The following is a 14,641-nucleotide window of genomic DNA, read 5'->3' as shown; positions in this document are numbered from 1 at the left end:
TTTAATCTTGCAGAATAGTGGAACCAGGAAGTAATACTTTGGGTTACAAAGCAGAACAAAGTTTAGTTTTTTCTACTTGAGTTGCACTAACTGAAAATCGTTAAAGCCTCTAACTGTGAAACTATGCTTTTGTGGCTCAAGTTGCGACTCTACTTCTCTTCGGTAGTGGGAACTGAAACTTGTCTGTTCAGAATGTTGTGATTTTAAAGGAACGGGTAATTGGTTGACTGAATTTTGAAAGATTCTTCCGATCATAGTAGGTTCTAATAATTATAACCTTTTTGATTTGTGAGTTAAATGATAGCAAGTATGGCCATAGCACTTCCCTATAGATTGATGCAGAGCTAATGTTTTGTAAACTAAAATGTCATCTTCTGTGAAACATAACCCTTCTATTTACTTTGCCTCATGTTAAGATTAGAGGCAATCATTGACTTCACTATTTTTACACAATGGAAATCTACCGATAAAGACAATGAAAAATTGAACTGTTGGAAGAATTATTTTTATCTTTTTGAGTACTGATGCTTTGTTGATTTCAGAATCTGCATTTCTGCCAAATAAATTTGCGGGGGTGGGGTGGGGGCAAGAGGAGGAGGAGATTATACTGAATAGTATGAAGTGGCACATGGGTAACACATAGCATTTGGTGAGAGGCATATTAGACAAGTGCACAAAACCAATGTGACCTGTATATTGTCAAGTGCATTAGTCGTACTCTTTTTAGATTATGAACAGTTTTGTATAAATTGGTAATACAATCCATGTTTTTTAAAAGCTACTTTACTTCCTTGGTTTTTGATCCGTCTGCTAAGGGAGATAGGTCCTTTCTATCCACTTTATCTATGCCCCTCATTATTTTATACACCTCAATAAGGTCCCCCCTCAGCCTCCTCTGTTCCAAGGAAAACAAACCCAGCCTATCCAGTTTTTCCTCATAGCTAAGATTCTCTACTCCCGGCAACATCCTTGTAAATCTCCTCTGTACCCTCTCTAGTGCGATCACATCTTTCCTGCAATGTGGTGTAGTCATTGGTTTATTATCTGGGCAGAGACATGGTTTTGGAGAATCAAACAGGAGTCCTGCTTTTATTATCAAAATGTTGAATCAACATCAGCACTTTGCTACTTTAAATAATTGTTTTTATTTTTAAAGAGGTTGTTAACATTTTGGAGGAATAGTTTTGTAGAAGCTGTAAGGAAAAAGCTTTGGGAACAAATCTGTAAACCAAGTAAAGAGTAAGTTTTGAAGAAGGGTCAAACCCGAAACGTCAACTCAAATTTCTCTCCACGGATGTTGCCTGACCTGCTGAGTTTTTCCAGCATTTTCTGTTGTTATTTCGGATTTCCAACATCTGCAGTATTTTGCTATCGTAAAGAGTAAGGATGTTTGATGAAGCTTTAACCTCTTTCCTTCAAATCTGCACCAGGATTGTAGCTTTACCATCCATATCTAAAACTTATTCGATGCCTAAATTGGCAAAGACTTGTGATAAATCTTTATATGGGTGAGCAAATACTATACAAAGGAAAAATCTGTTCAACATTTTGGAACAAAATTGCTAGTGCTGAAATCTATACTGCTATTTATATATTTAGCTTGTCCAAAATGCCAGAAGTATTGTAAATACCAACATTTATAGTGATCACTGAAACTTCCATTTTCTATGGGTCATCCTTGGGTCCTCAAAGTAAAACTGATTCTTTGAGGTGTAGGAACAAGGTTGAGACTGCACAAACTTGATACATTTGGGGCCCTTTATTACTGGTAGAAAAAGATGATCAGCCCCAAGAGGTCAAAGGCAAACATTGCAATTTGCTATATTGTTCTCTGTCGCTATTTCTATCTATTTTTGTACCATGTCCACTTTCACCTCGACTTCTGTTTATTGCCAAGAATGTGATTTTAAACCTGTGATTGAGGGAACTGCGATTTGAATTGAGGATATTTTCATTGTACATATCCCCAGCCCAAAAAACTTGTCCAGCCTAGCGTAATTTTGAGCTGTAAACCGATGGCCATATACCCTTCATGCGCTCCTTTCACAATTTTGACTGCATCTTTAATTAGATTATCAACGTTTGCAAGACTGAAACTGCTGCTTAATATTTAGATGGATTTTGTTGGTAATTGCATAGCCCAGGAATGTGATCATTAACAGTGAAAAGGAAAAAGTAGTAACTAATCACAGTAATTATTACTTGGCTTGCACCATCTACCCAGTTCCAGAACATATTTAAAATGAATATGCAGAATAAATAGATGGCACCATTGGTAGTGTATAATTTATAAAAGTACTTTCCATTACATAAAATATTATCCTAGAATCATAGAATGTACAGCCTCAGTTTTTGTTTGAGCCTAGTCTGATCCCAATTTCCAGCTTGCTATCCATAATTTTGCATATTCCAACTAATTTCAGTAGCCAACATATGAAAAAGACAGGAAAAGACAAACTGGCCCTTTAAGTCTATCTCATCTAGACATGGTGCAGCTTACATCCACCATCAACTAACCCCCATGCTCAGTCATGTAATCTCCAAGGGGAATCAAAATAAAGAGAGAAATTATGGGAGGTTCCTCTATGACTAAACAATCAACCACGTTCCAGGAAACGGCAGTAACTCATCAATAATTACAGCTACCCCTCATCTACCATCTATAACTTGAGATGTCCTTGACTCTCTGGAATTCGACAAACTCCCTTTTGATTTGCTGAGTTTTCATGAAGTAACTCCTGTAAATACATCACTTCCCTGGTAAGATATTGAAGTGATATCCCCAATGATAGCTAGCTGTGGTTAATTCTGATCAGGATGCCTTGTTAGTATCGAAATTGCATTAGTCTTGTCTCACAGTTGAATGCGCTTAATATTCAGATGCAGGTTTGGAAGGAAGTTGTTAAAAAGGTAAATCTTGGCACTGGATTTGGTACAGAACTTTAAAAAAATTCATTAGCCAGGAGTTGGAAGGAAGGGTATGTGTGTTTATTATATCCTCTATCTAAACCTATATATGTAACTAAACTATGGATGAATTACAACCCAGAGCCAAAGTTTTATACAAAATAAGCTTTACTACATGAATGTACAAAAAGAAAGGAGAGAAAAGACTATCCAGCCCATCCATTCCAGATATGGTGCAATGACATACACATTGATCCATTCCTAAGCATGCAAGTCCTTGGAAAGGCAAAAAAATGGCTAATTTGGGAAAAATTCTGGGAAAATTCCCGAAGACAATTAAGCAAGGCTCCAAGGGACTGTAGTAGTCCATAATGTAACTATCAACTTGCTCTCTTCACTCAGTAACTTGTAATGTTCCCTTTTGAAGGACTTTAGCAATGCCGTACCCACTGCATGTTTACATAGTCTGTTCTAGAGGGTGATGATACTCTATGAAAAGGCGTTGGGCTGAATGGCCAGTTCCTGTGCTGAAACAATCTGTGTATTTCCTGTCATCTAAACTACTGTTTTGCTACTAGATTTTATATGAATGACCTCTAGTAATGTTGCTATTCTCTTGCATATTGAAATCTCTTGATAAACATGCACTGGGTGATTCACAACTTGGTGAATGAGTCTCATTCACGTATCACCACTGTTCTCGCTGACCTACATTGGCTCTCGGTTCACCAACACCTCCATTTTAAAATTCACATCGTGTTCAAATCCCTCCATGACCTCGCTCCTATCTCTAACATCAACCAGCACTCTAAGAACTCTGCTTTCCTCCAACTCTGGCCTCTTGTGCATCCCTCATTCCCTTCGCCCCACCATTGGCAGCCGTGCCTTTAGCTGTCTAGGCCCTGAGCTCTGGAGTTGCTTCCCTAAACCTCTCCTCCTCCTTAAGTCATTCCTTAAAACCTACCTCTTTGATTACCTGTCCTAATGTGTTCTTTGGCTCGGTGTCAAATTTTGTCTGAGTACACTCCTGTGAAGTGCCTTGGGGCTGTTAAAGTTGTTATATGAATGCAAGTTGTTGTGATATAACTTCAGTGTAACACAGATGAAGAACCTAGATATATACACCCCCCAAAAAAACAACCCCAAGTTGGAAGATCTGCCATTGCTCCTCCTGCTGACGGTTCTGATCTGAAGGAACAGAGGTCAGGCAAATGGTTGGCATCACCTGAGCCTGTGCCAGCGGCTCGCTGGTGAACAGCGCTCACCTGAGCCCGAGCTAGCGGCTCCGACCACGTGATAAGCGCCCCGCCCCTCGGGTCTGCGCCTGTCTGCCGCGCGTGCGCAGCGCCGGCTGCCCGAGAGGCCGCTCAGACGGTTGTGGAGAGAAATGGCGGCGTGTCTGGGCGGGCAGCAGCAGCAGCCCTGGTACTCGAGGACCGTCGCACCGCCCGCACAGCTCAATCGCAGCCTGGAGAGGGTCCTGGAGGAGGCCGTTCACTCGGGGGTTCTCAACCTCAGCGGTCGGAAGCTGAAGGAGTTCCCGGCCGTTAACTACGATTTGACAGATACGGTGCAGGCAGGTGGGTCGGCCGGCCGGGATCTCTCGCTTGCCCTCTCTCTCGCCCTCTCTCCCTCCCCCGGGCCGGTGTGGCCCTTTAATCAGGGGGAGGTGGGACAAGAGGAGGAAGGAGGGGAAGGGGGAAATGGAGCCTCGGCTGAAAAGGGCGTCTTTCGCACAAAAAAAACGCAGCGCCGGCTCGCCGAGTGAAGCGCCGCCGTTTGAATAAAATCTAACGGTGCGGGTACCGGCGGTGTCCGAGGTTCCGTGTGTTTGGGGAACAATAGCTGGCTCCGATCGGCCTTTGGGTAGGGCGCTGCACACCGACCTCATTCAAGGGACTTTCGGCTGTGAGATGGGCGATGCAGAGTTGGGCGGGGGTCTTTTTTATGTCTGAGATTTTACGCTGCAATACCGACGACGGGTGATCATCAGTGTAAATAAACCCCTCCTTTTTTCCTCCTCCGTGATCTTCTGCTTCCCCTCCCCCCCCCCCCCCCCAATCTGTGTTACAGCTCTAAGCACCGTTTTCTTTCTGTTAATAGATTGCATTTTGAAAATCCTACGTATGTTTGGTTTCTAGAATCCATTTTGCTTCCTTAAACACACAGTAGCTTTTAAGTTCTTTCATATTGCAGCCCATGGTGGAACTTTTTTTCCGGTGCAGATTTAGTAAGCATTTAATCATAAATGCAGGGAATATGTTGTGTTTAATCAAATTGGGGGGTCATTTGAATAAATTAATCTTTGATTTGTGGCATTTGCAAATTCAGGTCTACCTTCTCTGTTGCCGGTGGTGGTCAGTTTACTAGTGGCAGTAACATTCTGTTTGTACCATATTTTTAAATATTTCTTTAAAACACTTACTTTTATGATCTCTGATGTGAAGCTATGAATTGCATTCATAGACTCCACAGGTGACAAATAATGACTGATTTCTTTGGTTGGAAGCAGATACAAGGTTTGGATTTACATCTGAACCTAGAAATTGGGTATTGTGTGTGCATCTTTTTAAACAAAACTACTTGCTAATTTGTAAATGTATTTCCTGTGGGGTTATTCTGATGAGTTTTATTGTGCAATGCCATTCAGTGAAATGGTCATCTGTGATTGAAGCAAATTTAAGTAATTGCATGACTAGCAGGGAGTTAGGTCACTCTCTTTATGGATTATCTTCAGTCTTTGTAATTATCTTAGTCGCAGCTATTGTTTCTTAATGTATGCAAACAATCTTTAGGTTGGTGGCACATATTCCTTTGGGATGTTTACATCACGTGACAAGGTTAATATGCATTGTGGTGAATGTACATAGCCCACCTGCTTAAGACAACTAGGATGGACCGTAAATGTGGGTTTGCTGGTGTTGGCACGTTCTGCGACAAAGCACGAGATGAGATAGGATAGGAAAGACTGCGTTCGGCCATGGTAATCCAAGAAAGGTTTAATCCCTAAAATGAAGTGGTCCTACAATGGAACCAAAGACTGACAGGAAAAACTGTTACGGAACAATGGGTGATCTTTAAGGAGGAGATGTTCCAAGTACAGGCTAGGTACATTCCAACAAGAAGGAAGGGTAAGGGAACCAAAGCAAGGGCTCCTTGGATGACGAGGGAGATAGAGAAGATGATGAAACAAAAAAAGAGGGTGTATGATGCACGTCAGGTGAATTCTTCAAAGGAGAACCAGACCAAATACAATAAGTTGAGTGGGGATGTGAAGATGAAAATAAGATTTGCAAAGAGAATGAGAGTTGAATGGCGGTTAACAAAAATCTTCTATCAGCATGTAAGCGGGTAGTAAGTGGCGGGGTGGGTCCTATTAGAGACAAAGAAGGTGATGTATGCTTAGAGGCGCAGGGCAAGGCTAGAATACTCAGTACTTTGTATAGATGTTTACCAATGAGGTGGATGCTGACAAAATATCGGTAGAAGTGGAAAAGATAGAAGCAATGGAAGGGGTGAAAATTGATCGACAGGATGTACTAAAAAGACTGGGTATGCTTAGAGTGGACAAGTCGCCTGGTCCAGATGGCTTGCATCTCGGGTTGCTAAGGGAATTGGGGGAGGAGATAATGGAAGGGCTTGCCATAATTTTCCAATCTTCCATAGATGCGGGGGAGGTGCCCGAGGATTGGAAAGTGGCAAATATGACACCGTTGTTCAAAGGGTGCAAGGACAATACTAGCAACTACAGGCTGGTCAGTTTAACATCAGTGGTGGGTAAAGTTTTAGAAACAATTTTTTTCTTGATTATTAACGGGCACTTGGAGAGGTTTAAGCTAATTAAGGAGAGCCATGTGGTCTACATGGATTTTCGGAAGGCGTTTGACAAAGTACCACATAGAAGGCTGGTTAACAAAATTGAGGCTCATGGAATAGGTGGGCCAGTGGCAGCTTGGATAAGGAATTGGCTTAAGGACAGAAAACAGCAAGTTGTGGTAAATGGCTGTTTTTCAGACTTGAGGATGGTAGATAGTGGTGTTCCCCAAGGGTCAGTGCTGGGGCCACTGCTTTTTTTGATAGATATAAATGACCTGGATATTGGAATACAGTAGAATTTCTAAATTTGCCGATGACACCAAACTTGGGGGTGTGGCAAACAGCGATGATGATACCAATCGACCAACAGGATATAGAAAGGCTAGCAGAATGGGCAGACAAGTGGCAGATGGAATTTAATAGAGAAGTGTGAGGTGATGCATTTTGGCAGAAGGAACAAGGAGAGGCAATATACACTTAATGGCACAGTTTTAGAGAGTGTGCAGGGACAGAGGGACCTGGGAGTGTATGTGCATAGGTCCCTGAAGGTGGCAGGCCATGTTGAGAGAGTGGTTAGCAAAGCATATGGGATCTTGGGCTTCATAAATAGAGGTATTGAGTACAAAAGTAGAGAAGTTATGCTGAACCTTTATAAAGCGCTGGTTAGGCCACAACTGGAGTATTGCATCCAGTTCTGGTCACCACACTTGAGGAAGGATGTTAAGGCCCTTGTGAGGGTGCAGAGGAGATTTACCAGAATGGTATCTGGGATATTGGCTACTAGGACAAGTTGGAGAAGCTGGATTTGTTTTCATTAGAGCAAAGGAGGTTGAGGGGTGATTTGATAGAGGTATGCAAGATTGACAGGTTTGGATAGGCTAGACAGGGAAAGGCTATTCCCACTAGTTGATGGTACAAGGACTAGGGGACACAGATTTAAGGTTTTGAGCAGGAGATACAGGGGGGGATGTGAGGAAAAACTTTTTTACGTAGCGAGTGGTGATGACCTGGAATTCGCTGCCGATGGAAGTGGTGGAAGCGGAGACACACAATGTTTTCAAGGGGAGACTGAATGAGCACTTGAGGGAAATAAACTTGCAGGGCTATGGGGATAGAGCGGGGGAATGGGACTGACTGGATTGCTCTACTGAGCCAGCATGGATTCGATGGGCTGAATGGCCTCCTTCTGTGCCGTTATGACTATGATTATGGCAAGATCCATTTGAAAGGAGTGGTTTTGCAAGGAGCACTTTTCATGCTTTTGGACAAAGTAGGCTTATCTACTCCTAATATTATGCACAGGTTAGTGTATTTACAGGGCCTTCCAAATGTGTATGAATTGTAAAAATTTAATTAAAGTTGGTTTGCCCAACATGGCTTAATTTTTATAAAAAGCTATCGTATGGAAGTGTCAACCATGTCTTTTGAAGACTGATTTCTTCATGTGTTGTCTGTCTGTCCGGCCGGCCCAACGAGGAAGGATGTATTGCTGGTTGTGGGGAATGAGGTAGGTCAAGTGGAGCAAGTGTCAGTAGGTGCACATTTAGGGAACGGTGGTCAGAGCTCCCTGGATGATGAAAGAGATAGAGAGTAAGATGAAGCAGAAAAAGAGTGCGTATGACACGGCCGGTCGAGAATACATCTGAGAATCAGGCTAAATATAGAAAGTTCAGTGGAGAAGTGAAAAAGAAAGTAAGAGAGTATGAGAATAGAATGGCAGCTAACAAAAGGTAATCCAAAAGTCTTCTATAGGCATTTAAATAGTATATGGGTAGTAAGAGGAGGGGTGGGGCTGATTAGGGACCAAAAAGGAAACCTACACATGGAGGCAGAGGGTATGGCTGAGGTGCTAAATGAGTACTTTGCATCTGTCTTCACCAAGGAAGTAGATGCTGCCATAGACATAGTGAAGGAGGAGGCAGAGGAGATACTGGATGGGATAAAAATTGATAGAGGAGGTATTAGAAAGGCTGGCTGTACTTAAAGTAGGCAAGTCACCAGGAACGGATGGGATGCATCCTCGGACGCTGAGGGAAGTGAAGGAAGAAATAGCGGAGGTACTGGCCATAATCGTCCAATCCTCCTTAGAAACGGGGTGGTGCCAGAGGACTGGAGAATTGCAAATGTTGTACCTGTGTTCATGCAAGGCTGCAAAGATAAACCCACCAACTACAGGCCAGTCAGTTTAACCTCGGTAGTGGGGAAGCTTTTAGAAACAATAATCAGGGACAAAATTAACAGTCACTTGGACAAGTGTGGATTAATTAAGGAAAACCAACATGGATTTGCTAAAGGCCAACTTGATCGAGGTTTTTGATGAGGTAACAGAGGGTTGATGAGGGAAATGCGGTTGATGTGTGCATGGATTTCCAAAAGGCGTTTGACAAAGTGCCACATAATAGGCTTGCCAGCAAAGTCAAAACCCATGCAATAAAAGGGACAGTGGCAGCATGGATACGAAATTGACTAAGTGACAGGAAACCGAGTAGTGGTGAACGGTTGTTTTTTGGACTGGAGGTGGTGTTCCCCAGGGGTCGGTTCTAGGACCACTGCTTTTCTTGATCTATATTAATGACTTGGATGTGGGCGTTCAGGGCACAATTTCAAAATTTACAGACGAGACAAAACTTGGAAGTATAGTGAACAGTGAGAAGGATCGGGATAGACGTCAAGAGGGCATAGACAGGCTGGTAGAATGGGCGGACACGTGGCAGATGAAATTTAATGCAGAAAAGTGTGAAGTAATACATTTTGGTAGAAACAATGAAGAGAGGAAATATAAACTAAAGGGTACAACCCCAAAGAGGGTGCATGAACAGAGACCTAGGGGTATATGTGCACAAATCGTTGAAGGTGGCACGGCAGGTTGAGAAAGCAGTTAAAAAAGCTTAAGGAATCCAGGGCTTCATGAATAGAGGTATAGAGTACAAAAGCATGGAAATTATGATGAACCCATGTAAAACACTGGTTCAGCTGCTACTAAATGGCATTTTAATTAATTTTAAATATGTAATTTTTTAAATTTCATGTGTTCATATATTTTAAGTGATCCCCATTCACACTTATGGGGTTTCCGTACATACAGTATAACGTGGAAAAATGTGAAGCTATCCACTTCGGTAGGAAAAACAGAAAGGCAGAGTATTATTTAAATGGTAGATTGGGAAATGTTGATGTACAGAGGGACCTGGGTGTCCTTGTACACCAGTCACTGAAAGCAAACATGCAGGTGCAGCAAGCAGTTAGGAAGGCAAATGGTATGTTGGCCTTCATTGCAAGAGGATTTGAGTACAGGAGCAAGGATGTCTTACTACAGTTGTACAGGGCCTTGGTGAGACCACACCTGGAGTACTGTGTGTAGTTTTGGTCTCCTTATCTAAGAAAGGATATACTTGCCATAGAGTGAGTGCAGCTAAGGTTCACCAGACTGATTCCTGGGATGGCAGACTGTCGTATGAGAAGAGATTGGGTCGATTAGGCCTGTATTCACTAGAGTTTAGAAGAATGAGGGGATCTCATTGAAATGTATAAAATTCTGACTGGGCTAGACAAACTTGATGCAGGGAGGATGCTTCCCCTGGCTTGGGGGTCCAGAACGAGGGGTCTCAGGATACGGGGTAGGACATTTAGGACTGAGATAAGGGTGGTGAACCTGTGGCATTCTCTACTGCGGAAGGCTGTGGAGGCCAAGTCACTGAATATATTTAAGAAAGAGATAGATAGATTTCTAGACACAAGGCATCAAGGGGTATGGAGAGAGAGCGGGAATATGGTATTCAGATAATCAGCCATGATATTGAATGGCGGAGCAGGCTTGAAGGGCCGAATGGCTTACTCCTAATTTTCTATGTTTCTAAATGCGTAGATTTTTTTGCTGGTCGGAGGCATCCACCCGCGGGAAGCCTCCGATCGTAAATTTTGGGCCATTATCTTTCTCACTGTTTACTTCACTTCCAAGTTTTATCATCTGCAAATGTCAAAATTGTGTCCTGTATCTCCAAGTTATTAATGTATATCAAAAATAGCAGTGGTCCTAGTGTGCTACTTTTTAACTTTTGATATAAACAAAATCTATTTGGATTTAATATTTATCATCTTTTTGTCTGACTTTTTTGAGGATGTGGGATCCCAAGTACACGATGGAAAGTGCCATGATGTAACATACCTAGACCTCCAGAAGATGCTTGATCGTTCTGGATGGATGGCTGTTATGCAAGATTAAGGCAATGGGTCTCGATGGTAAAATCTAGATTGTGAATAAGGAACAGGCTGAAAAAGAGGAGGCATGGTTAGTAGTTGAGTGATGCCAGCTTGAGTAACAAACTGAGCAGTGTTTCCCAGAGATTGGTGCTGAAGCCCTTGCTGTTCTTATTCTATGTAAACAACTTAGATTTAGATAATAGAATTTTTGGTCAAATTTCCAAATGATACTAAGCTGTGGGAAGCCAATTAACTGCAGAAGGACACAGGCAAAGTTTGTATGGCAGATTACATTCAATAGACAAGTATGAGGTATTACACACTGGATGAAAGTATTAGAGATCCACTAACTCAGTGGTGTTTGACTTATTTAGGTGAGACTGAGTGTGTTCTGGGAGTGATAGTGGACTCAACACTTGCCTTGCCCAGTCATAATGCAGCAGTAATAATCAATTAAGCTAACAATGCTGAGTTACATTGTCAAATCAGTACAAGCCTGAGGCTACCTCGATGAAATTATACAATATTCTGGTTAGGCCATATTTTCGAGTACTGCATTGAGTTCTGGTCACTGAGACATAAAGGAAACAATGTGTAATCGGAAACGGGAGAACTTGGTCCAAAACGGGGGAATTTAAAATGGGGAACAAGGAAATGGCAGAGCAATTAAACAAATACTTTGGGGGTTCTGTCTTCACGGAAGAGGACACAAATAACTACCCAGAAATGCTAGGGAACCAAGGGTCTACTGAGAAGGAGGTATTAAAGGAAATTAGTATTAGTAAAAAAATAGTGCTGGAGAAATTAATGTGACTGAAAGCCAATAAATCCCCAGGACCTAATAATCTGCACCCCAGAGTACTAAAAGAGGTAGCCATGGAAATAGTGGATGCATTGGTTGTCATCTTCCAAAATTCTATAGATTATGGAAAAGTTCCTGCAGATTAGAGGGTGGCAAATGTAACCCCACTATTTTTTTAAAAAAGAGAGAAAACCGGGAACTACAGACCGGTTAGCCTAACGTCAGTAGTAAGGAAAATGCTAGAGTCTATTATAAAGGATGTGATAACACGACACTTAGAAAATATCAACGGGATTAGACAAAGTCAGCATGGATTTATGAAAGGGAAATAGTGTTTGACAAACCTACTGGAGTTTTTGAGGATGTAACTGGTAGAATAGATAAGGGAGAACCAGTGGATGTGGTGTATTTGGATTTTCAGAAGGCCTTTGATAAAGTCCCACAGAAGAGGTTAGTGTGCAAAATTAAAGCACATGGGATTGGGGGTAATATACTGGCATGGATTGAAAATTGGTTAACAGACAGGAAACAGAAAGTAGAAATAAATGGGTCTTTTTCAGGGTGGCAGGCGGTGACTAGTGGGGTACTGCAGGAAACAGTGCTTGGGCCCCAGCTATTCACTATGTATCAATGATTTGGATGAGGGAACCAAATGTAATATTTCCAAGTTTGCTGATGACACGAAACTAGGTGGGGTTGTAAGGAGGATGCTAAGAGGCTTCAAGGCGATTTAGACAAGTTGAGTGAGTGGGCAAATACATGGCAGATGCAGTATAACGTGGATAAATGTAAAGTTATCCACTTCGGTAGGAAAAACAAAAAAGGCAGAGTATTATTTAAATGGTGATAGATTGGGAAATGTTGATGTACAGAGGGATCTGGGTGTCCTTGTACACCAGTCACTGAAAGCAAGCAGTTAGGAAAGCAAATGGTATGTTGGCCTTCATTGCAAGAGGATTTGAGTACAGGAGCAAGGATGTCTTACTACAGTTATACAAGGCCTTGGTAAGACCACACCTGGAGGACTGTGTGCAGTTTTGGTCTCCTTACCTAAGAAAGGATATACTTGTCATAGAGGGAGTGCAGCGAAGGTTCACCAGACTGATTCCTGGGATGGCAGGACTGTTGTATGAGGACAGATTGGGTCGACTAGGCCTATATTCACTAGAGTTTAGAAGAATGAGAGGGGATCTCATTGAAACATATAACATTCTGACAGGGCTAGACAGACTGGATGCAGGAGGATGTTTCCCCTGGCTGGGGGCTCTAGAATGAGTAGTCACAGTCTTGGGATACGAGGTAGGACATTTAGGACTGAGATGAGGAGAAATTTCTTCACTTCGAGGGTGGTGAAACTGTGGAATTCTTACCACAAGGATGTGGAGGCCAAGTCACTGAATATATTTATGAAGGAGATGGATAGATTTCTAGTCACAAAAGACATCCAGGGGTATGGGTAGAGAGCGGGAATATGGTATTGAGATAGAGGATCAGCCATGATCATATTGAATGGCAGAGCAGGCTCGAAGGGCCGAATGGCCACCTGCTATTTTTCACAGAAACCCCACAGTGCAGATAGAGGCCATTTCAGCCCATCGAGCCTGCACCGACACATATCCCACCCGATCCCCGTAACCCCTGCACCAACACATATCCCACCCTATCCCCGTAACCCCATGTATTTAATCCCCCTAACACTAAGGGTCAATTTATCATAGCCAATCAACCTAACCTGCACATCTTTGGACTGTGGGAGAAAACCGGAGCACCCGGAGGAAACCCACGCAAACACGGGGAGAATGTGCAAACTCCACACAGACAGTCACCCGAGGCCGGATTCGAACCCGGGTCCCTGGTGCTGTGAGACAACAGTGCTAACCACTATGCCACCGTGCTGCCTTGTTTCTATGAAACAGCCAAGCTCTGGAGGCAGTGCAGAGAAGGGCCACAAGGCTGACTCCTGGTGTTTGACTCCTGGTGTTGGTAGCTATGAGAATAGGTTAGGTAAATTTGGACTCATTTAACCTTGAAAAGAGATCCCAAGAATAGAAAAGATAAACATTGACTTCAACCTCAGGGCAAGGAGACAGACATAAACTATTAAAAGGCAACTTCAACTGATGTCGAGAAACAATTCATGCAAACAATTCATTCAAGTGTGATTAATACCTGGAATAGTCTTCTGGGTAAGGGAATGAAGATGCAATCTCCAAATTAATTCAAGAAGGATTTCAAAATTGTGATGCTGCTACCACAGCTTTCTGTGGAACAAGGAGCTAGATGGACTGAATGACCTCCCTCATCCATATTTACCATTGATGCTATTGTCCCTCCTTCCACCTCCCATCCCTCAGTGATTACTGTTGATGAGGTGCAGTTCCATGGCATTGCCAGCTCTCTTGTATTTTGTCTAAGTGGCTATTCTTAAAGTATATTCTTAATTTGTTGGTAGGCTATTCAATCATGGAAGCATCAGCAGTTATACCCAAACCTAAACCTGTTTTAATGTAACATTTATACTTGCACTTTCCATCAAGACTAAACTGGTTTGTGATGTGGAGTGGAAACCATGACTCTTTGCTTCCCTCCCAAGTTAAGGGGTAGTGTCAAAATCACTGCTCCAGCTGGATTTAACTAACTCAGCACAGACCTGAAATCGAACATAATCCTGTCATTCTCTGACATTCATACATGCACATTCATAAGTTATTTGAATGTTTGATTAGGAGCAAGGGCTCTGACTGTTTTCCTCCTACTTTCCTTCCTTAGCAGGGATGCTGAGGCCAATCGTAGCATCCAACTGGTATCCAGATTGATATCAGCCAATTCATAACGACTGACCATTGAACTGGTGGCCATATGGCCTAGTAGTGTTGCAAACAGGAAATTTATGCATATATACATCTTGGGTGAGCA

General features: G+C 42.5%; 1 protein-coding gene across 6 annotated transcripts in view; it reads left to right on the top strand.

Annotated features, from left to right (window-relative positions):
• Positions 1 to 4,246: 4,246 nt before the first annotated feature.
• lrch2 (leucine-rich repeats and calponin homology (CH) domain containing 2) overlaps positions 4,247 to 14,641 on the top strand; it is a 203,225-nt gene continuing 192,830 nt past the window's right edge. For 4 of the 6 annotated variants that reach the window (XM_085995737.1, XM_085995745.1, XM_085995730.1 and 1 more), the window contains exon 1: positions 4,247 to 4,487. In XM_085995737.1, the coding sequence (XP_085851863.1) occupies positions 4,295 to 4,487 (193 nt within the window). In that variant the 5' untranslated portion in view covers positions 4,247 to 4,294. The remainder of the gene's footprint in view (positions 4,488 to 14,641) is intronic. The other 2 variants (XM_085995714.1, XM_085995703.1) reach the window with 1 other exon arrangement.

Source organism: Somniosus microcephalus, chromosome 1 (assembly GCF_052327205.1).
Source record: "Somniosus microcephalus isolate GS21.2 chromosome 1, FLI_Smic_1.0, whole genome shotgun sequence".
NCBI classification, from domain to species: Eukaryota; Metazoa; Chordata; class Chondrichthyes; order Squaliformes; family Somniosidae; genus Somniosus; species Somniosus microcephalus.
This window is presented reverse-complemented; position numbering and strand designations above follow the sequence as displayed.